The 22,389-nt window shown below is 50.9% G+C and overlaps 10 protein-coding genes across 10 annotated transcripts; 1 reads left to right on the top strand and 9 right to left on the bottom strand.

The window, feature by feature from the left end:
• Nucleotides 1-204: 204 nt before the first annotated feature.
• On the bottom strand, nucleotides 205-1,549 carry BO88DRAFT_104111 (uncharacterized protein). Its single transcript, XM_025701214.1, has 3 exons — nucleotides 1,125-1,549; nucleotides 837-1,076; nucleotides 205-784 (listed from the first exon to the last, which is right to left on the bottom strand). The coding sequence occupies exons 1-3, from the start codon at nucleotides 1,429-1,431 to the stop codon at nucleotides 288-290; spliced, it is 1,044 nt and encodes a 347-aa protein (XP_025567522.1). The 5' UTR covers nucleotides 1,432-1,549; the 3' UTR covers nucleotides 205-287.
• BO88DRAFT_104092 (uncharacterized protein) lies at nucleotides 1,550-2,055 on the bottom strand. Its single transcript, XM_025701212.1, has one exon. The coding sequence runs from the start codon at nucleotides 1,941-1,943 to the stop codon at nucleotides 1,668-1,670; it is 276 nt and encodes a 91-aa protein (XP_025567521.1). The 5' UTR covers nucleotides 1,944-2,055; the 3' UTR covers nucleotides 1,550-1,667.
• BO88DRAFT_104119 (uncharacterized protein) lies at nucleotides 2,056-2,530 on the bottom strand. Its single transcript, XM_025701215.1, has one exon. It carries the CDS (start codon nucleotides 2,432-2,434, stop codon nucleotides 2,168-2,170), a length of 267 nt encoding a protein of 88 aa, XP_025567520.1. The 5' UTR covers nucleotides 2,435-2,530; the 3' UTR covers nucleotides 2,056-2,167.
• Nucleotides 2,530-3,617, bottom strand: BO88DRAFT_104099 (uncharacterized protein). Its single transcript, XM_025701213.1, has one exon. The coding sequence runs from the start codon at nucleotides 3,415-3,417 to the stop codon at nucleotides 2,626-2,628; it is 792 nt and encodes a 263-aa protein (XP_025567519.1). The 5' UTR covers nucleotides 3,418-3,617; the 3' UTR covers nucleotides 2,530-2,625.
• A 200-nt stretch (nucleotides 3,618-3,817) lies between these two features.
• On the bottom strand, nucleotides 3,818-6,085 carry BO88DRAFT_422030 (uncharacterized protein; the record flags this gene model as incomplete). Its single annotated transcript, XM_025708557.1, has 5 exons — nucleotides 3,818-4,263; nucleotides 4,315-4,414; nucleotides 4,470-4,689; nucleotides 5,328-5,874; nucleotides 5,965-6,085. The coding sequence occupies 5 exons, from the start codon at nucleotides 6,083-6,085 to the stop codon at nucleotides 3,818-3,820; spliced, it is 1,434 nt and encodes a 477-aa protein (XP_025567518.1).
• Nucleotides 6,086-6,552: 467 nt separating this feature from the next.
• On the bottom strand, nucleotides 6,553-8,165 carry BO88DRAFT_357500 (mannose-6-phosphate isomerase, class I). Its single transcript, XM_025703762.1, has 4 exons — nucleotides 8,063-8,165; nucleotides 7,901-8,002; nucleotides 7,705-7,845; nucleotides 6,553-7,643 (listed from the first exon to the last, which is right to left on the bottom strand). The coding sequence occupies exons 1-4, from the start codon at nucleotides 8,099-8,101 to the stop codon at nucleotides 6,708-6,710; spliced, it is 1,218 nt and encodes a 405-aa protein (XP_025567517.1). The 5' UTR covers nucleotides 8,102-8,165; the 3' UTR covers nucleotides 6,553-6,707.
• Nucleotides 8,166-8,824: 659 nt separating this feature from the next.
• On the bottom strand, nucleotides 8,825-9,643 carry BO88DRAFT_484613 (uncharacterized protein; the record flags this gene model as incomplete). The annotated part of the gene is made up of 1 exon (XM_025712292.1): nucleotides 8,825-9,643. One exon carries the CDS (start codon nucleotides 9,641-9,643, stop codon nucleotides 8,825-8,827), a length of 819 nt encoding a protein of 272 aa, XP_025567516.1.
• Nucleotides 9,644-11,271: 1,628 nt separating this feature from the next.
• BO88DRAFT_449587 (uncharacterized protein) lies at nucleotides 11,272-13,332 on the bottom strand (the record flags this gene model as incomplete). The annotated part of the gene is made up of 5 exons (XM_025710503.1): nucleotides 11,272-12,137; nucleotides 12,213-12,500; nucleotides 12,550-12,748; nucleotides 12,862-13,153; nucleotides 13,220-13,332. The coding sequence occupies 5 exons, from the start codon at nucleotides 13,330-13,332 to the stop codon at nucleotides 11,272-11,274; spliced, it is 1,758 nt and encodes a 585-aa protein (XP_025567515.1).
• A 618-nt stretch (nucleotides 13,333-13,950) lies between these two features.
• On the top strand, nucleotides 13,951-17,661 carry BO88DRAFT_468336 (ATP-binding protein; the record flags this gene model as incomplete). The annotated part of the gene is made up of 7 exons (XM_025711558.1): nucleotides 13,951-14,292; nucleotides 14,332-15,718; nucleotides 15,786-15,971; nucleotides 16,039-16,098; nucleotides 16,161-16,208; nucleotides 16,272-16,427; nucleotides 16,491-17,661. The coding sequence occupies 7 exons, from the start codon at nucleotides 13,951-13,953 to the stop codon at nucleotides 17,543-17,545; spliced, it is 3,234 nt and encodes a 1,077-aa protein (XP_025567514.1). The 3' UTR covers nucleotides 17,546-17,661.
• Nucleotides 17,662-18,709: 1,048 nt separating this feature from the next.
• On the bottom strand, nucleotides 18,710-21,188 carry BO88DRAFT_468335 (putative Patatin family phospholipase; the record flags this gene model as incomplete). Its single annotated transcript, XM_025711557.1, has 3 exons — nucleotides 18,710-19,970; nucleotides 20,014-20,858; nucleotides 20,925-21,188. The coding sequence occupies 3 exons, from the start codon at nucleotides 21,186-21,188 to the stop codon at nucleotides 18,710-18,712; spliced, it is 2,370 nt and encodes a 789-aa protein (XP_025567513.1).
• Between the last annotated feature and the right edge of the window lie 1,201 nt (nucleotides 21,189-22,389).

Here is a 22,389-nt window from a genome sequence, read left to right as displayed (position 1 = left end):
ATACTCTTCAATTCATCTGTCCGAACTACAACTCGTTCGTTTCTTCTATCATGATGAGACCCATGTTTCTTGTTCGATTGTTTCACAACTTGGTATTCGCTTCTCTCATTATTCATACTCATAGATTATGTGCACCAGCAATGCGGGGGTATATGCCTCATTATGCACATCGAAACAAATCAACAATGACATGACAGGAACAACAACAAAGACATGGTTCATATCCACCATTTCATCCACTTTGGTGTTACTTCATCATTTCACCGCACTACCGACACCACTGCGCATCACAGCTTCAACTCCCCCGGAAACTCCTGCGACGGACTCTTCCCCTTATCCTCCGACACATTCATCATCACCTTCTTAGAGTACCCCACCTCATGAGTGCGGCCATCAGTGTCCACGACCTGGAACCCCGAGCCGTACTGCGTGATCTGCTGCGGCTGCGAGTACATCTCCGGTGGTGGGTACGCGCTCCACGGATTCTCCGCCGCCATGGCCTTCCACTGGCGCAACTCCTCGTCCTCGCGCTCTTGGCGCCGCCACCAGCTGATGCCGAGTACGCAGCCGATAGTCAAGATGAAAAGGAGAATCACGAAACCCATGAGCGGCAGGCCGATCAGAGTTGCCAATTTATAGTTCACCCCGCCTCCGCTGGGCGTGTCCAGCAGGTCGCTACTATAGGTAGGTAATTGTTCCTGGGCAAAGATCAACGACGGGCTGATCGGGAAGGCTGTTTGGGATGGAACGGGAAAGTGGCAGTCATAGCGGAGGGCTTCGATGACTATGGAACGTTGAGTTAGTCAAACTCGCGCAGAAGAGGCTGGGAGACTCACAATTTGCCATGAGCACTTGCGTTTCGGTCAGGTTGTAGCAGAACTCGCAGGTTTCTATCTGATTATCGGCAAACGTGGAGGTAGAGCACCAGGCGCGAAGATTGATATCGTTCGGAGTGAGCAGGTCGAACTCGATCGCGCTGTCAAGTCCTTGACAGGAAACCAAGCACTGCGACGAGACGCTGTCGACGCCCGCCGGGTAACCGTAGACACAGGCGCTGAACGCATAGCGGAGGTTATCTAACCACGTTAACAACAGGTGTTAGATCGCACATGGAGCAGGCTTACACAATCCCCAGTCCACGTCCGTCACCAACCCACTGGGATCAGTGTAGGTACTGTTGAGCGCACACGAGACGCAATCTTTGAAGTTCTTGCCAGTCGTGGTGTCGTTGTAGGCCGCGTCCATGCAGACAATCTCCGAGGTGGTGGTGTTGGTGATGTCGTTACAGACGTCCCGGCATGGGGAGCCTTCGCTCACGTACAACGCTGTCGCGGGGGGTGCGACGTGGCTGACGAGTAGAAAAGACGCCGCAGCGGCAGCCGCTGCCCATCTCGATGTAGATCTGGGGCTTAGACCCCAAGAGCCGAGCATCTTGGTATTTGCTTTGGTTAAATCGAGCGTCGGAGACGGCACGATAACCTCCCAATGCTACCGTTTTATCTTACGACCAAACGAGGGAAGGCTGGAGACAGTGCGGTCGACAGATCCCGCGCCGAGAGCACCGTGCAGCAAGAGGCAGAGAGGGAGCACAACCGGGAATGACACGATGGGGAAAGCGAGGGTAGAAATGTGAAGGTGAACCGGTCCCAACCCAGATAGATCGTCGGTTAAACGGCAGGATCGGTGCCATGGTGGATTGATAAAGCAGAGGGCCGAGGAGGGGAGGCACCGCTCCGTCCCGGATTGGCAGACATGCCTGCCTCTTGGATGGGGTGAGGAAGATCCAACGAGCTCAGTGAGGAGCAGTAGCCCGGGCGCTTCGAGGGCCTCTCAGAAGCAGCGAAAGCGGGTTGTCTCTGAGGGAGGTGTGACGGTGATTGTGACGGCCAGTGCAGCAACTCCTGCCGCTGCCAGGATGCACGTTCATTGGCGGCTAGTGGCATGGAGCTGCGGGCAAGCCGTGGATGTGATGCGCCGTGATGGCCGCAGATTGGCGGCGAGCTCTGACCTGCTCGCGGGGTTCGGCGCTTACTCGCGCCTCCGCATTGGCCCAGGGTGACTGGCTGCTTGCCTATCACATCCACTGCCACTAATTAGCATACCTGCTCATTTTGGATCATTGCTGTCCAATGAATCCATCAACCCCTCCTGTGTTGATCGCCCTAACTTAATGGGCGCTTCGAGAGGAGTTGTGCTGCCGCTGTTGGGACGTAGACACACTAATCCATAGATTGGGGTCAAGATGACCGTCGCTGTCACCTACGGCGACACGCCAACATACTAGCTGGGAATTGTTTTCACACCATGAACGGATTTCCAACAATCTAATCACCCCCCAAAAAGGTAATGAGAAAAGTCCACACGAATGAGCCAAAGCATAAACAGGTAAATCAAGGAAAACGCCTCCCGAAAGGAATGAGACGCCACAATGCATGCAGGTTAAATCTTTTGCCCTCTCACGGCTGAATTAAGAATCCCATCCACCCAAACAAAGTAGGCCAGTCCGGCGTAGCTCGGCCGTGGCTGCCATCCCCAAAGTGAAGCAAGCATGCACGCAAGTGATATACGCATAATTCAAAAATCAAACAGAAAGCCTCCCATGGGTCCTGCCCCAAATTCCGGTAGTTACCCGTACAATTCATCATACGAAGGCACCATTTCAGGTTGTGTCGGTAAACTCAGCGGCTCTGGCTTGGGGCGCCGTACCGATTTTCGATCATGTTGCGTAGACAGACTGTGTCCCTGCGGTCGCTGGTCGTCCGACGGATTCGAGGGCACCGAAGAGCTGTAGCTGGTATGCTTCGAACCGGCCGTTCCAGGTGCTGACATCGGAGGGTCCATCGTGTGTCTCTGAGCGCTATGCCGACTACGCATGCGAGATGTTACCGACAAAGGAGGCGATTTCGATGCTTGCGAATAGGCATCAGCTTCTTCTTTCTCAGCTGGATTGTGGTCGCGGGAGACATTCAGAGGAGCGGGCACGGCCACGTCGTCTTCCTCATCTTCAGAGGACTCGTCTGAACACGATGCATGGTCGCATTCGCGGGGAGAATCCAGGACGTTCGACACGCCGACCGGAGGGCTCTGCTGTTGGTTTTTTCTTCGCATTCGACTAAGTCGTGCATCATAATGGCCGGTAGGAATCGTCATGGCTGAATCCACGGATGGCGCCCGCACATTGGCATCCCCAATGCGGCTGTAACTCCCCAGCCTCGGCGCGGTGGCGGATCGATTGAGTTCTAAGGAGCCATGCCGTCGCTCGTGGTCGGGAGAGGCTGAGGTTGCGCCGGTAGAAGACTGATCCCATTGACTCCAGGACCCACCGTTAGGATAGGTGATGGAGACATCCCCCCATCGCGAGTGCAGCTCTGAGGATAGCTTTCGCTTGCGTCGTAATTTTTGGATGATAGCCGTCATGGTCACAAGAGCGTCCTTCCTTAATGTAGTCGAGCTGGAGCACCCGGGCCCGCGTCAGCATCGACCGCACAGGTCCCTCCAAGAACTCGGAGGAAAAACTAGGTTAAGAAGGATCAAGTCCAACCACGGTACCTTAAAATGTAAGGGCCCGCTGTCTACGGGTTTGACTTAGGTCGGGTGCCTCTGCTTCAGAGGCCCCCACGAGCCGGTCCCGAAGCTGCCTAGAACAGGAAAGTAAGATAGGAACAGGGACCAGACAGCCACCGAAAGACTGGCATGGAAAAGTGTCAAAACAGGGGGATGAACACCGAACAATCCAATCCATCGGCCGAAAGCCGGCTGCATATCGCCCACAGGATGGCAGAAGAAAGACCCTTTCAGGGACCAACGCTGAATTCCTTCAGGGAACGTCCCTCAGTGCGAAGAGGGATGAACATCGGAGCCCAGCGAACGGGACGGACGGTGAAAGGCGCGCAGACACATCCTGAACCCGACAGAATGGTTCACCCTCCATCACAGCGGACTTTTTGTCGCCCTGGGTGGGGAGACCCGTCGGGCGTACGCGGCCAGTGGGAGAAGTCTCAGTCAACCGGAGGGGGATCGCCCTTTGTTTTGTAAGCGGGATGACGATTCCGACGCAGTGACTGGTCATGGGAGAGCCTCTGGAGCAGGGAGCAGAACCGGTCCGCGTGCTTGGAGATGGTAAAAGAGGGGAGAGCAGTCGGGAGAATAGCTGAGCGGCGCAGTCAACTTGCAGGCAACCTGCAGCCAGCCTACCGGAGGGAGCTGCTAACAGACTCCGGGAAGTTGGCGACATCCAACCACAGCCGTAGTTGATAGTCCTCCCTTAGCGTGGTCCATCCAGCGGCTGCGAGAGAGATGGAATGGGTGTGACACAAGGCAATCCTTGTTCTGGGTGATGAATGGACTTCTCAGCGGCTACAGTATGGGCGAGATCCCTGCCGATGTGAGAGAGGGAGCGTGATGAGGAATGCCGCTAGTTGTCGTAGTAGCAGTAGTAGCAGCAGCTGGACTCGAATCGACAGCTCGACTGCCGCACCCAACTCCGACGTAGCATTGCTAACCGGGGGGTTGGAGGTCGGAAAATTGATTGGCGCAGAAGCTTCGATGGGAACCAGGGTCTGGAGGAGGAGAAGAGGGGAAGCAGCAGCGACAATCACCGGTTGATCGTCGCGGTTGGGCCCGAACCACCCGTCGAGCTTATCTACGCGCCGTGATGGAGACGGCGCGCGAGGGCCAGTGTAGTGGTCACTTGTCACTTGTCACCGTGCAGCAGTCGAGTCCGGCCGATTGTCTAGCTGCAGTAGAGTGAGACATGAGAGGGGAAAGATGGTGGGAGAGCTGTGGGTTGGAAGGGATGGAAGGGGAGGAGGTGGTGGTGGTGGAGGAAGAGAAAAGAGGAAGAGAGAGGGGGGAGGGAGGGGGTCCCCCAGTGGCTTGCCGCCTTCGGGCTCCTCCACGCTTAATTCTTTGGCAGTCACTCATCAATCTTCCTTGGCTCATCACACCATGCCTGGCACAGTAATTTAGGCGGGAGATATGTAGGTGATGAAGAAAGTGATTGTGGTTGGGTGGAGCGGGGGTCCATCCTGGCTCAGTTCACCTAGGATGAGGGGAGAAGAGAGCGACTTGCAATAGAAAAGATACAATAGTAGAAGGACAGACAGGAATGAAAAGACGATAGTAGATACGTACCTGGGGTTTTCATACCATTCTCCATCAATCTCTTCATCTCAAGTCTAGTCTGCAATCATCATCATTGTCGTCGTGATCATCGTCATCATCATCATGAAAGCCATAACCCAAACACCTTAGCACCCAACAGCACCAACCATGACGCCAACCACCCAACATAGAAACATAAGAGAGATATAACTATATCAGCCTACCCAAAATTCGTCACCAAGCGTGACAGCACCGGTCTAGGTCGTTGAACCGACTGACCTTCCTCCGCCTCACCACCTGGCCTGTTGACCGGCACATCCAACCTCTCCTCGACCGCAAAGCTGAAGGCATTCGAGTCTCGATCTGGCACTCTTCTTTGAGGCTCTATTCCCAATCCCGACATCCGATACATACTAGCCGTGACCCCAGGATATGGCACCGCGATACCCACCATGCCATCAACCCCGTGGTATCGAGAGGGGTCATACACAGGGAGGGGCTGATACGCCGGCGGGGGATCCTCGATGACCCTCTGCTGAGGGGGGTGTTGCTGTTGTTCAAGACATGATGAAGGTTCCTGCTGTGCTGTGGAGGTGATCTCAAGTGGGTACTCGGGGGTCTGAGGCTTGCTTCCTTCCAAGTCAGGATGATACTGATAGTACCCAGTGGTGGATTGAGACAAATGATGGGCGAGAAGACGTTGCTGCTGACGACGATGACGGCGTTCGTTGCTTCGTTTCTTGCATCGGATGAGGAGGATGGCGCTTATGACTTGCAGGACAGAGTGAGGTGAGATGGTGTCGAGCCCCAACTATCATGGCACAGGAAGGATGGAAGAATAGATGTAAGGTGACAACATACTCATGATCGCTGCTACTCCTCCAAACACCACGCCAATGATAATCTGATCCCGACCGGACGAGGGGGACTCCACGGACGATGATGAGTCTTGTCGAGGATATACATCACGAGGCAGGATCATCGTGCATACTCCCTTGGTGGGTATGACGGATAGAAGGGAGTAAGTGGAGTGGAGTGGATAGCAGAATGGATAACAACTTTCTTGCTTGCTTCAAGCACCAACGCACGCAGCACAACGATGAAACAGCACACCAGAAAACGAAACAAAGCAGAATGCAGACCGATCCACCGAAAAGAACCAGAGAACCCTCCGACTTCAAATACTACTCAACCTCACCAGTTAATCCCATCCTGGCGCTTGAAAAGTGCCTTTCCCCGCTCGGCATCTATTTTAATCTCACCGAACCTGTCACTCAACCAGGGACTCGCACATCACAACTCGTGGAGATGAACGAACAAGCAAATACCAAGCCAAAAATAGCATCCAGATAAGGTGTGAACGGGATCCATTGGATGAGAGACGTGGAGTCGCGGTGCCTGAGCGCTTGGAAGGAGTATGTTGTGAGGGCGCTTATTCGCGATGAGGGCCCGGGAGGGACGAAAATAGCATATCCTATCTGTAGCTAATTCTGTAGGGCTAGCCGGACTTAAAATAGACACATATCTCCATCGTTCATACAAATACCAACCTCCCAATTCCCACTCTCACTCACAGAACAAAGAGAAGAGAGAAAGAGGAAAATCTACTCGGCAAAAGGCCTATAAACCAACAACCCCCCCTCCGTCTCAAAGTTTACCTCAACTCCAGCACCCACAAAATAAACCCACCCTTCCTTCAACTCAAACTTCTCGCCTTCCACACCCATCCACCCACTCCCCCTCACAACAACCAGCAAACTAACTCCCTTAACCCCCCTATGCACCTCCTCCTCCCCCTTCCCAAGCCTTACCCCCAGCACCGAAAACTCCGAAAACGGCGGCTCATAAACCTCCGTCTTCCAACACTTCCCAATATCACTCTTCTTCCCCCTCAAAAGCGCACTGTCCACATCATGCGGTGTGAAACTCAGCGACCCCGTAAACAAATCCACGTCATCGCTCTCCGCCTTGGGACAAAATCCCGTATTAATCACATTATCCGACCTAGCCATACACTCCATGATATCTCCGGTAAGGTACGCATGCATACTATCCGCAGGCACACAAACCGCCTCCCCAGGCCCGAGAGTCATATAATTCATAAGGATTGTGGCAACAAGACTACCGTTATCGGTATCGGGGTACATCTTCTTCAATCTAGTCAGTAGGCCAGGGATATATCGCTGGTTCGGGCCGAACTGGGCCTCTGGGATGGTGAGCAGGGAGGAGATGGTTTCGGAGACCAGTATGGGTGGAAGAGTGAGTAGGATACGGGAGATTTCGCGCAGGAGGGAATCGTCGAAGGTAGGGGCGTTAGTTTCTGTGGGGAGGAATCGTTGGAGAGGGGCGAGTTTGAAGAGGTTTTCGATCTCGTGCAGGGGCTTGAAGCCGACGAAGAGCTCAAAGTTGGAGAGCGCGATGGCGATTTCGGGCTTGTGGTTCGGATCCGAGTATTTGTCTGGCTGGGATTCATGGAGTTTCTCGGCGAGTTTCTTGTCGGGGTGGATTTGGAGGGGGAGGGCTTTTTGGAAGGAGAGGATCTTCACTCGTGCAAATACGTTGTTAGTGATTATAAGAGGATAGTATAGGTTAGAGATATACCTTCGGGAGAAAAGGCACCTCCGTACCCCATTTCTTGTATCCTTCGCCCGCAACCTCGGGGTGCTTCTGGAGGTACTCGCTTAGGAGTTCGCCTGTAGCAAGGATACGAGATGGGACGGTGGGATATGTGCCCATCCACATCTAGTCACAGCTAATTAGCATAATTATTTCTGAGAAGCAGGATAATAGGCCATACCTCAGAATAATGCTGATCATCCTCCACTTCAATTGTACCAGGCGTCTTGGAGCAAAGAACACCAGCTAACGAATTTTTACCTTGCTTACCCCAGGGATCATTCTATTAAGGTCAGTTAAACTCACAAATATATGTCAAATATTGTGATAAATTGATGCATACCTTGATCCCGCACTTAAGCTGAAATACCGAGGCTGTCATTGTGATGAGAGGAGAATCAATTGATATGTACTATGCTCTGAAAGAAACTCAATAATCATTTATTTAGGCAAAGAAGACGATTTCATAACGTATACAGATATTTCCTTATATATGAAGTTCTATGTTGACTGCGTGAACATGGCGTCATGGACTGCGTGGAATGGCCGGATGGGATGGCGTCATGCCCTGATCACTACTGCCATGCCCTGATGGTCTCGCCCTGGTCCGGGAAGCCTTCCGACGAGTGATGGAGTTTAATTCTGACCTTTCTTATCTTATCTGCAGCTGGGTTATCCTCTGTTTTGTGAACTCGAGTCCTGGGAAATTTGAAGGCGATAATTATCTGGGGATGCTATTAGAAAGTAGTGGTGAGGGCGGGCCATCAGGTTGACGTCAGTTCAGTCTCGGAATGTTACAAAGTACTTAGCTACTACACTAGCTACTGCTATGACAGCGTTGCAGTGAGTGTTAGTAATCTAAAGAAATGCTACGAAGCATCACTAGTAATGAATATTGAGATAATTATAGTCGGTTGTTAATTATCAAAACCAATAAATATATTATATTTAACGGCTAGTCCAAATGTAACGGAAATTTGCCCAGAAATCCGCCAACGCCCTAAAAATATATGCAGATGTGCTAAAGTCCCCATCACGGCCGTCACACATGAAACTAGTAATGCATCGCTAAACCGGGTCAACATCACAACAAAACAATCATTAATTATCCATAAATATCATCAGCATCCGGGACCATCGCCGTCGTCAAGTTTCTCCCAGACCGGCCCCGCTTCTCCGTGGCTCCCCCACTGCGACCCAACGCCGGACTGCCCCGTCGACTAGCAGCAGCACTATAGAAGTCCACACTGCTCCTATCTCGTCGAGTAGATAAAGGTCGTTCATACCGCTCTCTCCTCTCTTCATAGTACTCATCATCGTAGCATTCCTCTGCAGCATCAGGATACCGGCGATGACTCCGCCGCGTCCCCTCACTCGGACAACTACTCTGCACACTATGCCGCTGACTCGACCAGCGACGTGAAGTCGGGAGTCCAAGTTCCTCAGCATACTGAGGCGCAGTAGGAATGTACTTGAATCGGGGAGAGTGCTGACTCTGTCGAGAAGCCTTTTCAGCCATCTCCGTGGGATAATCTTGGTGGATTGGTCGGTATGTGAATTGAGATACCCGTCTTTCTGCTTTGGTTTGACGGTCGGTGGGGGTAGTGTTCTCTTTAGGGTAGTCGGTGGTGGGTTTGGAGCGGGAGCTGATGCGCATGGAAAGACGGCGTGGGTTTAGCGCCTTGACGGAGAAGGAACTGGCTTGTGTAGATTCGTGATGATCCTCGACAGGACTATCCTGTCCTCGACTTAGAACTTCGTAGGCGGGTCGTCTGCGGTCTGATGATCGGTGGGGGTTGTCGCGCTGGTTCCAAGAGCCCTCGGTGGGAACGGTGATGCCAACGTCGCCCCATCGTTCGTGCAGCCGTTTGTGGGATCCGTTCTTACGGAATCGACCGAGAGGGCCGGTGACTATACTGGCCATGGTGGAGACGGAGGTGAAGAGATGGAGGATGATTGGATAGAAGGACGCAACTCTCAGCCTTAAAATAGCTGGAGATGACACATGACAGTGGCAGAGGATAAGCTCTCTAGGGTGGAGGCTTGTACCCCAGACGCTCCAACGGTTGGCCTGGTATCTAGGGACTAGGCAGGGTAAGGTGCAGCAGACACGGTGCTGACAGATGCACGTCTAGCCAGGGCAGAGAGGATAGGTCAAGGTGATTGGAGGAACAGGCAAGACAAAATAGAAGTCAAGTTAATTAGTAGAGTATAATAGGCAAGATGCAACAACCTCGCCAAGCACAGACCATATCAAGATACTTTGTCAAAAGAATCAAAGTAAGGCTTTCTCCAAGGCTGCCAGTCTGGTTCTAAGACAGCCTCGTCTGAACATGGCGGATGGTCCATATAAAAGCCTTGCACGAGCAGGGGGCGCGATGGTGATACCTTTCTTGTTCCACCATCGATATCAAAACGCATCATGCATGTTCATTTGTTTGTTGCCAAGTTTAGAAGCACACTCCATGCCCATCACCCGCATCCTGGCTGTCTCATCGTGGGTTAGCCGCCCGGGGTGACGGGTGGGCGCTTCAGCCAAGGGTTCGACTGGAGGGATCGTCCGGCGGGTGGAAAAGGAATGACACTGATAGGCTGACCAGATGCCATGATCTATTTTCAGATCACTGGTTGACCGTCCTAATTAACCGCCCGGCTTCGGGGAGAGAATGGTGGTTAATGCGGACGGATTTAGAAGCACTAGTTGGTCACTTGCAGCAGCGTCGCGCCCGGGAACCCCTCCCTCTGGCCCTGAAACCACTCACACTCTGTTCCATCTGGCTGGGAGGCCACTTCATCCCATCCGGCGTTTCATCTGGTCGGTAGGTAGGGTTGGGAGCCAATGGCAGGTGGTGCTTCCTTGTGATCTTCTATTTTTGGAGCTGGACTCGATGGTTGTTATGATAGGACCTGCTACTGTGCTGTTACTAAGCAATGAGGGGCTTCAGGTTGTGAAGTATTAACCTAGAATAAGTTGTTGGATTGTGCAATACCTTAGCAGGTTATAGAGCCTATAGTAATATGGAGCTATACTCTTCGGAGGAAAAGCCCCTTATATAACAGTAGAGTAATGACTGAGAACAGTGGAGGCTGTAGCTAAATAACCCGACTTAACCTTGTCCACAAGCTATTATTCTCTATTTGCATACCTTTACCACCTGGGTTACCGGGAGCTGCATTGCTTCACAGCCTGAAGATCAATGGTCCCTGAAATAGAGTGTAAGATTGAACATAATTATTCAAAATGCGGGACTGGAAACCGTGCCTAATAAGGTACCTTGAACAATCATCGGTTTGGGTGGCAGAATATGATGGGCCATAGGAAAGAAGAGAGAAAGATTAACCAAATTTATGTAGACGTCTACAACGAAAACCCGTACCCGCTACACAATATGAATGTATTAGAGAGTAGTCAAAGAAGAAAAGCGCAGTTTCATCACCTGCAATTCCTGAACATTCCTTTCAATGAAAAAGTACAGCGGAGCGTGTGAACCGCTCTGTGAGCGTTATGCTTCGAATCCGCCCATTTAAGCCCGAGTACATTAGTAGGTTCCCTTAGAAGATTGACTGCATCTCCCTCGTACCAAGTCCAATACCATTTAGCATCTCATTTCTGTGCATAGGCAACTCCACTCGATAAGGAAACCAATGGGAAGCAAGACTGGCCCCTCGATGGCTGGTAACCAATATCTTGAACACCAGGTTCGACCGGCTTTGCACCACAATCCCCATGAGATCATGAAGAAACCGCATTACCACATCTAGCCAAGGCATGTGGATGGAATTGCTAAGGAAATCGATACCATCGATAATGCAGATCACCAACCCGCTTGGGATACGCTTGACCACTTCCGCAAATAGGTGGCAGAGGATCGTCACATCTTGCCTTGCGATGGTGTGAAGATGCTCCTCTCCCAGGAAGCTGAGATCTAGACTGTTGGCTTCGGCGAGGGTAATAATGACTTGGTCAATTAGAGATCTCATCATCTCTAAGACTCCAGTCTGGCTATCCTGGGTGTTGCAGTGTTGGCGGCAGAAGAAGGCGATTGGGATCACTGGCTCACTTGGGGCGAGAGATTTCAATAGTACCGAGCACATGTAGGTTAGCGGCGAGGCAGGCCCCTCTTGTAGAATATCCTGCTCCATGTTGGAGACCGCGAGGACTTGGGAAGACATTCCTTGCAGCCAGTTGCGGAACCGGACATCCCGCAGGACACCTGTCACCTGGTCTTCCGCACCAACGCCTAAGGCTCCCCCGGTAAGTAACATCTTCCTTCTCTCAGTGGCTATGATGCCGATCATTTGGTTTACAATATTGAATTCAGGTAAGGGATTCGCCACGTGGAGAGCAGTGAGAAGCTGCTCGATTGTGATGGATACTCGAGTGGCCTGAGAAGCCATAGCGGCATGGTATGCAAGTACTGGATAGAGACATTAGTAGCAGCAATACGAAGCGTGCCCACCTGCTCAGCGAATTGAAACACTATGAAACTCACTTGGTTGTATCTGTCTCATGTAATCTCGTAGAATAGATTCACATCTTTCCCAAGATGCTGCAGCTTGAAGCAGGGGCTTCAGATCCCCTCTTATTGCATCCTGTCCTTGGCCAATCCGAACCACGTTTTGACCCATATCGTGGACTTCGATGCTCAAGCAGGACTTGACGGCTTTTTCAAACACATTTGCCTTCTCCGTGACAGTAGTACTAATAACCGCTTCAAGGTGTGCTCCATAGTCATCTTGCTGTACAATTGCCTTTCCTACTTCCAGCATACCTCGCAAAGCTGACGGCTGTGAGATGCTGGGTCGAGAAAGTGAGGGCTCAGTCCTTACCTCCTCTTTTCTTGGTGATCCAATGTGTGATTTCCTCGATCGCATCCAAGATGCATATGTAGAGGTCATGAGCCTTCTCCAGAAGGGTCTCGCTCCAGGAATAAGTATACAAGTAAGGAGAGACATCCTCGATTGGCTGCGACAAGCTATCCAAAGATCCTAGAATGAGGTCACGAATGGTGCTCATACGGTTTGCTGCCTACATCAAGACTGACTTAAGCAATTTATCTAATAACACAGAGGTGTTTGATAGTAGTCAAATCACTGGTAAATGCAATGAGGTCGACAATAAAGAGATGCGATAACACGTACATTGTAGACCAATTTGAGGCCTCCACATAGGACACCCATGTAGTCTCCGCTGGGAACCAGCGCTGTCAAGAATTCCAATCGAGAGGTGACGTCCCCCATGACTCGAATTGATCTTCGGAGAAAGTTCTTTTTTCTATTTTCCTGGTATCGTAGCTCCAGCGCTTTCTGGGCCTCGGCACGAACTTCTTCCCACGTATGAGTGTGCTCAAATATATCTTTGGCCTGACTGTCCTTGGTAGTTGCGAAGAAATCCTTCATGACAGACTTGAATTTCTCCTTTCGGCCATGGACCCTGAGTAGTTGCGAGAAATGCTATGAGTCCCAGCATCAAGTGAGATCCCTCAGTTTGACTACTCACCGCGGTGGAGGGTCGGGAATATTTCTCTGCCTTTTGCGCTGGGCTTCGGCAAACGCCCACGCGGGGTCAATTTGGGGAGCATTATGCTGAATCCAGGGTGTGACTGTGAGCATTACGTCTCCTATTTTATGCAGGCTCAGGTATAGGCCGAGGGTGTTATTTTTGATCGTGTCGGTGGGTGGATTTGGGATTCTCATATCAGCTCCGGATCACGAGTGGGCCAGACTAGATACTCAGACATTTGAAAGACGGGTGCATATATGTGCGTGCAGCTAGAGCTGTAGATTTTATTGGGCCTTTTTGTCGACCGCATGTATGTATGTCTACCCAATCTATTCATTGCTTTTCCTTGTAGGAGGCTTAGCGGACAAGTCATTCGGCTGGTTGAGATAGATCGGCACGTTAGCATCATTTTAGCACTGCATCCATCTCCACATCCAATTTCACCTTCGCTGTTGTTGGAGAGGCAGCTGCCAATCACCTAAAGAGATGAAGCAGTCTCCACCAAGCTGAACTTATTCTACAGGTACCGTCAAGTGTTCAGCTGAATCTGCGACCGGATTATAAATACTGCTGTGGGTGTCTTGCCAATAAATTAATCTTGGCACCACTGTCCGACTGGGTATCAATGTCAACTTGTCTGTATGAATAGAGATCTCGATATAATGACGACGGCAGGAACGGGGACGGAAGATGTATGCCCTGTCCGGACCCAACAGAGGTAATTCGATATGATCAGCGCTGATTTGACCGAGCAGAATACTGGTGCGGATATGAGGGTCGCAACTGTTCCTGACTCCATTATCTCAAACCAAATGGATCTCCCACTGCAATCTAGTAATCCCCGGGCGACCGAATCAGAGGATCATTCGTCGCAAGCCGACAAATCCAACCTGAACACAATCCCTAGGGCTGCGGTGGAAGAGTGGTACAAGGAAAACAGACTCTCCGTCTATCAGTTTGCGACGTTGAAGACTGAGGCGGATAATATTAGGCAAATCCGCAGCTATGACTGGCGCGAAATGTTAGATAAAATCTCTTCGACTCTTTCGGAAGAGATGCACAAATTAGAGGTGAGGGATGCTTCTTTAGCTAGGTTACTGTACGGGGAGCAGAAGGAAAGTTCTCCCACGTACATTAGCATTCCAAAAGCCCGTTATCTTCCTTGGGGCAAAGCGGCCAAGGTACGCGGCCATCCGTCTAAGCAATATCTCCTGGAAATTCCGTACAATGAGCCCTCAGCAAGCGATATTCAACTAATGGCCAGCAACTACTGGGATGGTATACCCCATACGGAGGAAGATACCGACGACGGTCTTCCGCTCACTGCATTGCCAGAGCGCATCTGCATCAACCCCGGGGGGCTCTCCAGATTTCTTAATGTTCACCTTTGTAATAAGGAACGGAACGTCCATGACAACACTGGTCTAATGATTCTACGACCATTCAAATTGCTGGTTTATCTTGACAAAGCTATTCGGAGTCAGATGAAGGAATTGGAGTTTTATCGAAGGCAACAGGAGGATTTGCCCGAAAAAGCGTACATCGAAGCCTTGAAAACGTCCCCAGTTGATCAAATGGTCCTTCAGATAAAGGCTGCAGAACGTGTCGCGCTCTTGGATGTTCCTGAACTGACAGACTTGCTGCTGAATTTTCGATGCCTAACGCAATGGATGGACGAGACCCTTCATCCTTTCCAAGCACAGCTGGCTGCTATTCCAGAAATGGTACGATTCGTCGACCTCTGGTTCCTCTTCTCTCAAGGCTCGCTGGTATACATCAAAGGCAGCTTTGCTCCCCAAAAGATATGGAAGGTGGTACAACGAACCGGTGGCCGCCGCTACATGGGAATATCGGAGCGCGTAAAGGAGCAAGGTATTGGCACATGGGCCCCTCTTGTTCTGGACTGCTTCTACTTGGACTTTGATGGCAGCCAATTTCTCCCGATATTCCGTCAATTCAAGATTAGTGGGTTTGATGGCACCCAAGCCGTCAGATACCTCCCCATTCTCCCGCTTTCTATCGCTCAACAAGAAGGGCTCACGGACAAACAGTACCTGATGACCCGAGGGAGGCAATTCGTCGGTTGCACACGAGAAGCCCTTCACATGGATTACAGTGGTCGGTGTCACTACTTGACTCCCACGGGACAGAAGTTGACAGATCTGGTCGACGAGATCCCTCGAAGCGCCTCCTGCTACTCAGAACAGATCGACAGCGATGTTATCGTAGACTTTGCGCGTGCCTTTGACGAGATCCCGTCGTGGCGCCCGACGACCGGCAATCACGAATTCGGAAAAACGGACCAGGCCGAGCTCGGATTGGTGACAGGAATTGATAATGACGGGGTATGGGATAAGCGGCTCACGGATGATTTCATGGAGGCTCAGACACGGATGTGGGAATCCTGGGCCAGACATGGGGGCGGGCCATCGGGGGAGGATCTGTTGATATTGCCTGACCGGGTCTTTGCCTTTGTGCTGTCTACCAGGCGATGGGGTATGTTCTTATGCCCCTGCTTGAAAGAGCTGTTGCATGGCTAACAAGGTGAACTTTTGTCCAATAGCTTGTCTCCGAATTGGGCGAGGACCAAATGAGGTGGAGCAGCTGCGCCAAAGGGAAACCGCAGGGAATCCATGGCTCAAGCTACGGCTTCCAAACGGGCACGAAGAACTCATCCAATCTTTAATCCACTCGCACTTTGCCCGACAAAAGTCTAGGGGTGTTCACTTCGACTTGATGAGGAACAAGGGTATGGATATCTGTTCCTCACGCGTTCCCCGATTCTTGCTAGTATTTCCTTCTAATGGCTTGGATAGGAAATGGGGTGACTATTCTCTTGCACGGAGTTCCCGGAGTTGGGAAAACATCTACGGCCGGTGGGGCAGGCAATCTCCTCAGCACTCAGTAAACTCAATGCTAACGGTAGTGAACTCTGAAGAATGTGTTGCCATAAGCAGTGGTAGACCTCTGCTGCCTGTTACATGTGGTAAGGTGCATTCAACAACGACAGCATACCCCGGCTGCTGACTCGAAATAATACTTGCTGAAGGGGACCTTGGGCTCACCGCTGGTGAAGTGGAAGAAAAGCTCAAAGAAATCCTCCGTCTCGCTCAGGATTGGGGTTGTATCATGCTCCTTGATGAAGCCGATGTGTTCTTGGCTCAACGCCGGGCCTATGACATTGAAAGAAACGCCCTTGTCTCTGGTAGAATGAACTCTTCTTCTCTGAAACTTAAGTCCAGGATATCGCTAACTCTGGGGTGGTTAGTTTTCCTCCGTACGTTGGAATACTACGAGGGGGTATTATTCCTCACCACCAACCGAGTGGGAGTCTTTGATGAAGCCTTCAAATCTCGCATTCACATGTCTCTCTACTACCCGCCCTTAAACTGGCAACAAACCTACGAGATCTGGTCTGGTCACATTGACGAAGCGGGCCGTGCGGGAATTGTCGTCAACAAAGGCGAGTTAACCAGCTTTGCCAATCGGATTTTCAATGCTCAACTGCGTCCGGGGTCGGGTCCTGTTTGGAACGGCCGGCAGATTCGCAATGCCTTCCAGAGTGCCCTTGCCCTGGCCTCATACAACACTCAAGGGGGATCTAAAATCGAGCTCAGCACGACCTATTTTCATAAGGTCTTCACGGTGTCGGACAACTTTAGTAGATATATCTGGACTACTCAGAATATGCAAGACGACGCGGATCGTAACCGAGACGCCATGATCCGGCGAGACGATTTTAATTCCAACCCATCAGAAGGGCTCTACTCGCAGCCTCCTCAGCAAGGCACCACCTTTCAGCCAGCATACCCCCAAGGAGGTATCCTTCAATCGGCATCTTCACCATTCGGGAACCAGAGCACTCAGCAAATGGGAGGCCTGGGCGGTGGTCAGACCTATATGGGAAACGCTCAGAACTTCCAAGCCAGTATGCAGCCCATGCCAAACCCACTGGGTCAGCAACTCGGTCAGCCATTCCAACAGCAGCAACAGCTAAGCTCACAATCGACCCTGCAACCACAATTTCATATGCTCAGCAACAGCAGTAACAATAGTAGCTATGGCTTGCAACAGTTGCAGCAGCAGCAACCTCAACAACAACAGCAGCATCCAAGTCCACAGTTGGCCCTGCAACCCCAAACCCATGTGCCAAACAACAACACCAACAGCGACAACCTTACCTTGCAGCAATTGCAACAGCAGCAGCAGCAACCGCAGCAAGCTCAATTCCTCTCGCAACCTGGTACCATGGCATCACTCACGCAAACTACAACATCGCAAGCCGCATTGCCGACATTCGGACAGCCCTTTGACCATTCGTAGCCAGGTTGTGTCTCGCCTGCTGTTACAAGCCTAGCTACTTTCTTACCATATGGAATGATGTCCCTATTTGAAGGAAACCAGTGGCAGGTACTATTATTGACAAGCATATAGATGATTCCATTTTCGGTGTTTTCGAAACAAATCAACTGCTTCCTGTTATTTTCGGTTTCTTCTTCCTTCTTTTCTTTCTTTCTTTCTTTTTTTTTTTTTTTTTTTTTTTTTTTTTTTTTTTTTTTTTTTTTTTTGTGACTCCTCTTCTACCCAAACGGACTAGAAATGGATCATGTGTTCAAGTGCAATTAACATAAGTATCCCCAACATTCCTTTCCCGGCTCAATCTATTATCAACTGCCAACTCAATCAATAGATTCTGGAATCATATACTCCTTGCCAATGACTTAATCTCGCGCAACGGAGTAACACAGCTACATGTTATCAAATACAAGTCTAGTGACCAGTACTGCATTTACTAACCTGGCAAGGGAAACTGAACGTTGATATATCTTTCTGGAATGGTTATATAGATGTGTGTGTGTGTGTGTGGCTTGTTTATTACTATGCTCGGTGGGTTCGTCGGATGGATTGAAGAAGTTGTAGCTACTTTCGTTACCAAGCGTCTTCCTTTATGAATGAATCTTTTGAGTTCTATTCAAGACATATGTAGTAGTAGTATTGCTGAGTCAAACGAAGGGTCAATTTCTGAGCCCTATAATGGGGGCTATGATTTGGTAAGATTCCTTGAGAAGAACATCTTTTAAAATCTCCCACGGGTGTTGACGACAGTTTCGTGTCCGGCATGCTAAGGAACCGGGCAGTACGGTGGTACTTTATTTCTGTGGTAGTGATGTAGCCAACAGCGAATCAACCTCTAAAATGAAAGGTAAGTCTAAGCCCCAGGCGTGATGTCTATCCAATCACCCCCATAAGAAAAGAACTCCAGTCCTGGCGTATGATTCTAAATGCAATCCCCGTCTAGACCCACTGTCATGAGCTAACGCATGGACTGCCCAATAAGCTAGTAAATCCGGCCAAGCCAAAATGTCCTCATCAATATATAGTATGTACACTGAAAGAAAGGTTACCATCATTATGTCCTCTGTTGATCGCAGTGTTCCAGCACATACGTCACAACTGAATATGAGCGATCACGCAATATATATTTGGTCAGTTGTAGAAGTTACGGGAAGTGGGATTGGAGACATAGGCTTTGGGCGTCATCCGGAGGTGGTGAGGGGAAGGTGGCAACGAGGGCTCAGGTGTCGTTGGCATCGCGTGCGCAGATAGGTCTGGAGGCCATACAGGAGCTCGCTGCGAAGTCACCCGTCCTATATGTATGGGAGAGGATGGATGTGGTGACTGTGCGCTGCCGTTAGGGGTGGCATCATCGGAAGGCGGGTCGTCGGATGATGACGGTTCCCATGAAACATGCCTCTCTAGCGGGACGCGGGTCGGAGGGGAGGATTCCTCACTATGTTCGTCGCTCTCAGAACAAGGACTATAGAATCCGTCCCCGGTGTTGAAAGTTTGGCTCGGATTGCTTTGACGGCGCCCTTGCACTGCTTGGTCCAGTCTGGCCGAGGCCACAGAGTCGATTCGGTGCGTTTGCTCCGATAGCAACACGCTGCGGGACCTTTGTAGGAATGGTCTTGTCCGCCGGCCCGAATCGTGGCGGGCATGTTTGATCTTTTCGATTTCATGATTATAGGAGCTTCTCCGGTTCAACAATCGTCCTCGGCCTCCACTGCTGTCTAGGGATTCGATCGAATGGCCAGCAATGCTGTCTGTTCTTGCGTGGACGCGACTCGGGGAGAACGCCACCCGAGCCCGCATTTTCTGAATGGCCAAGTCCAGGGCCAACTCTATGGCGCAGTGGTTGCGTATTCGTCCAAGCTTAGGCCATGTGGCCCGCTCGCCGCTTAGGCATGCTTCAAGCATGAATTCCGTCGTCGGATTGCGTAGCATGACGGGAATCCGAGAATACTGAATTTCCGGGTATATATTGATGTCCCCAGAATACTTCTGGTTGACAATCGAAACTGTTTTGGTTAAAGAGGTGGGAAAGATCCCTAGCTCGGACATGACTGTCATCCGATGTAGAATCTCATCCTTGGCAAGATAAGTGATATTCCGAATCCAGCGAGAAGCGGTGAAAGAGTTCTCCGTATACGGATCCGGCCCATCATCCTTGGGTAAAAATGGAACGACATGGGGATTGACCTGCGATACAATGAAGTGGTTGACGTTGAACATTTCCGAAAGACGAGTCATAGGGAGATCACCGTCCACGGAGCCATCAATATATTGCCTATGAAGGTCGCTCCATGGAACTGGTTCCCCTGTCAGAGGGTCCTTAGCCATAAGAGGGTACGGCGAAAAGACTACCGGGACGGAGCATGATACGGCCCTATTGAAGTCAGCATCAATCCTATGGTTTTGAAGACAGCCGGAATCGTGTAAGGGTAACATACACAGCAGACCAGATCAACACACTGGGCGCGGTAATGTAGTTCAACAACTTGGGTAGCTCGTAGATGCCAGCACTGGAAACGCAAATGTTGAGGATGCGTCGAGTTCGATTATATGCCTCCTGAAAGGTGATATCGCCCAACCAATTTCTCACCACCTTGGCTAGGTGAGAAATGTCTAGAAATGACCCATATTTCAAGAACCGGGCTGTCTTCTGAAGAATAGTGTCTTCCTCAGTACCCTCGCCGAAAACAGCAAAGTCCCCTTCTGTAAAGGAATCCAAGAGAGCTGGGAGCTCATCCTCAGTGCGAGTACAGAAGACGGCACACACAATGCTGCCCGCAGACGCACCGGAGATGATTCGCGGCAGAAGGTTAGCTTGCCAGAGAGCCTTTAGTACGCCAATATGATTCATGCCAAAAGTGGCTCCCCCGGAGAAGAGCAGCGCACTTCGCCCGAAAGCCTGTCTTGCTGCGAGCAACTGGTCCAGGATATACCTGGATTCCACCACATCGCACCGGTTTTTATCCGCCAGCTCAACCAAAGACAAGATTGTTTCCAGAGCGGTATCGATGTATTGATCGATGAGGTTCTTAGTTCCAAGATGAGCATGCTTGTAGAGAGACGCGTTGCTCATGTTTCCCAGATCGCGGCTCAGGGACGTGCGGATGAGGAACAACATGCGACTGATATCGCAATTGATTCGGGCATCGTCCAGCTGCTTGAGACGATCGAGCACGAGATGAGGGTCATATTCGGGGCACTCGAACGTTTCCTTCCAGGCAGAGTTATTCTCCAACTCATCCAGTTCGCTCGCAGCGTCTCGCCATTCTTCGTAGGTCACAGCCTGAAAGACGTTAGCTAACAGCCATGCCGGCTAATCCTGAATCATGTGAAGCTATCTTTAACTCACATTGCGCTTCTTGAAATACAAAGCCTCCTTCCGCTCATCCACAGCAGCGCGCAGTCTGCGTTCCTTCTGGGACTGGCCATTCCCATAGGAACCCCACGTGTCCCCCGCCCATGTCAATGAGTTTTTGACGACGGCCGACAGCGACGGGAGAGAAACGGACTTGAGGACGGAGCGACGGGGTTTATTTGGCGTCTCCAGGGAGCGCGGTTTTCCCTTTACATGACACTGGGGTCGAACGAGGGAGGAATCATGCAGGATGGACATGACCGGCTTCAAAGGGCATCAGGCTCGCATCGGTGCGGAGATGGAGGGGAAACTAAGTTTCGATTGGAGAGGGTGCCTAAACCGGGAAGGCAAATCGGAGATCTTAGCGGATTAGGCCCGAGAAAGCATTCGAAAGGTACTTCCAATAGGCAGAAGTAAAGAAGTGAAAGGAAGGGAGGAAGTTGGTGATGTTGGGAATGTAAGTCGGAGCAACAGCAGGAAATAGATAGATGTAGCCGCAAGATTTCGTGCGCCGCGTCTTTAGCAGGTCAGGCACGAGGCAAGGCCAGCCCATTCCGTCAGTCAGCCGGATCCATGCATTTTAGTTTGCCTGGTCTTCTGCCAGGAATGACCGAAAGAGTGAAAATGGCCACTCTTTCTCTCCAGACGTCACGAGGCAGCATTCCCCGGATGTCTGATTGGTCCCCCGGCTTTCCAGCGGGTGCTGCCGATCGCCCCCAGTCACGGGATGGAGTTGGGAATTACTCTCTCAGTATTCTATTGTTCACTGAAACACCATTGCGGGTTATTGCTCAAAGAGCCTAGAACCAGTCTTCAATCTTCCATCTTATCATCATCGATGAACACCCCATGTCCTCATTCTTCACACTAGACTCTTATCCAGTGGACCCCGACACCAGATCCCCGATCGGCATTTGTACCATTGTGTCAAAGTATGTGTGCGATGGCGACTTCTTCATCCGATGGCCGATACATCCGGTGATATCATACCCCCACAATTCTCTGCTGCATTCCTTTTGCATGCTAAAATCTGCAGATCAGCAAAACTCAAAGGGCTTCCGCCTCATGCCCTAGACTATTATCCGGTGTCAGATCCAGCCTGATCGGGAACAGCGCTAAATCGGACCTGGGGGGGCAACCTTGGTTCACCGGCCTGGCATGGTTGGTTCAAGCTTTCGGATCCTATAAGGATATGCTGTATGTATTTTCCTGCCTTTTCGCTTCTCGAGAGTTTTGCGACAAAATATGAAATCCCAGCAGAGCGGAACGTCTTGCGTCATGGGTGTGATGATTTCGCCGATGAACGAGTAGAGACCAAAGAGACTTCACTCATCACTGCAAAGACACCGTGGCATACAGGATCATGCAAAATGAGCTGAATCATACCCGAAATGGATGCTCGTCGGAATCAGCTCTTTCCATGGAGGGGACCTTCCTCTGTCGGAACGATCAGGCGAGC

This window comes from Aspergillus vadensis (assembly GCF_003184925.1).
Source record: "Aspergillus vadensis CBS 113365 unplaced genomic scaffold BO88scaffold_2, whole genome shotgun sequence".
Lineage (NCBI taxonomy): Eukaryota > Fungi > Ascomycota > Eurotiomycetes > Eurotiales > Aspergillaceae > Aspergillus > Aspergillus vadensis.
Note: the sequence above shows the minus strand (reverse complement) of the source record. Positions and strands in the feature narration are given on the sequence as shown.

What these genes read in the sequence shown, in the direction of transcription:
- BO88DRAFT_104111 (XM_025701214.1), bottom strand. Translation starts at nt 1,431, where the DNA reads ATGCTCGGCTCTTGGGGTCTAAGCCCCAGATCTACATCGAGATGGGCA. An exon ending in GGACGTGGACTGGGGATTGT is followed by an intron (nt 1,077 to 1,124) that starts GTAAGCCTGCTC and finishes TAACGTGGTTAG; the next exon opens with ATAACCTCCGCTATGCGTTC. An exon ending in GCAAGTGCTCATGGCAAATT is followed by an intron (nt 785 to 836) that starts GTGAGTCTCCCA and finishes AACGTTCCATAG; the next exon opens with TCATCGAAGCCCTCCGCTAT.
- BO88DRAFT_104092 (XM_025701212.1), bottom strand. Translation starts at nt 1,943, where the DNA reads ATGCCACTAGCCGCCAATGAACGTGCATCCTGGCAGCGGCAGGAGTTG.
- BO88DRAFT_104119 (XM_025701215.1), bottom strand. Translation starts at nt 2,434, where the DNA reads ATGCATTGTGGCGTCTCATTCCTTTCGGGAGGCGTTTTCCTTGATTTA.
- BO88DRAFT_104099 (XM_025701213.1), bottom strand. Translation starts at nt 3,417, where the DNA reads ATGACGGCTATCATCCAAAAATTACGACGCAAGCGAAAGCTATCCTCA.
- BO88DRAFT_357500 (XM_025703762.1), bottom strand. Translation starts at nt 8,101, where the DNA reads ATGACAGCCTCGGTATTTCAGCTTAAGTGCGGGATCAAG. An exon ending in ATGATCAGCATTATTCTGAG is followed by an intron (nt 7,846 to 7,900) that starts GTATGGCCTATT and finishes AGCTGTGACTAG; the next exon opens with ATGTGGATGGGCACATATCC. An exon ending in AGGTGCCTTTTCTCCCGAAG is followed by an intron (nt 7,644 to 7,704) that starts GTATATCTCTAA and finishes GCACGAGTGAAG; the next exon opens with ATCCTCTCCTTCCAAAAAGC.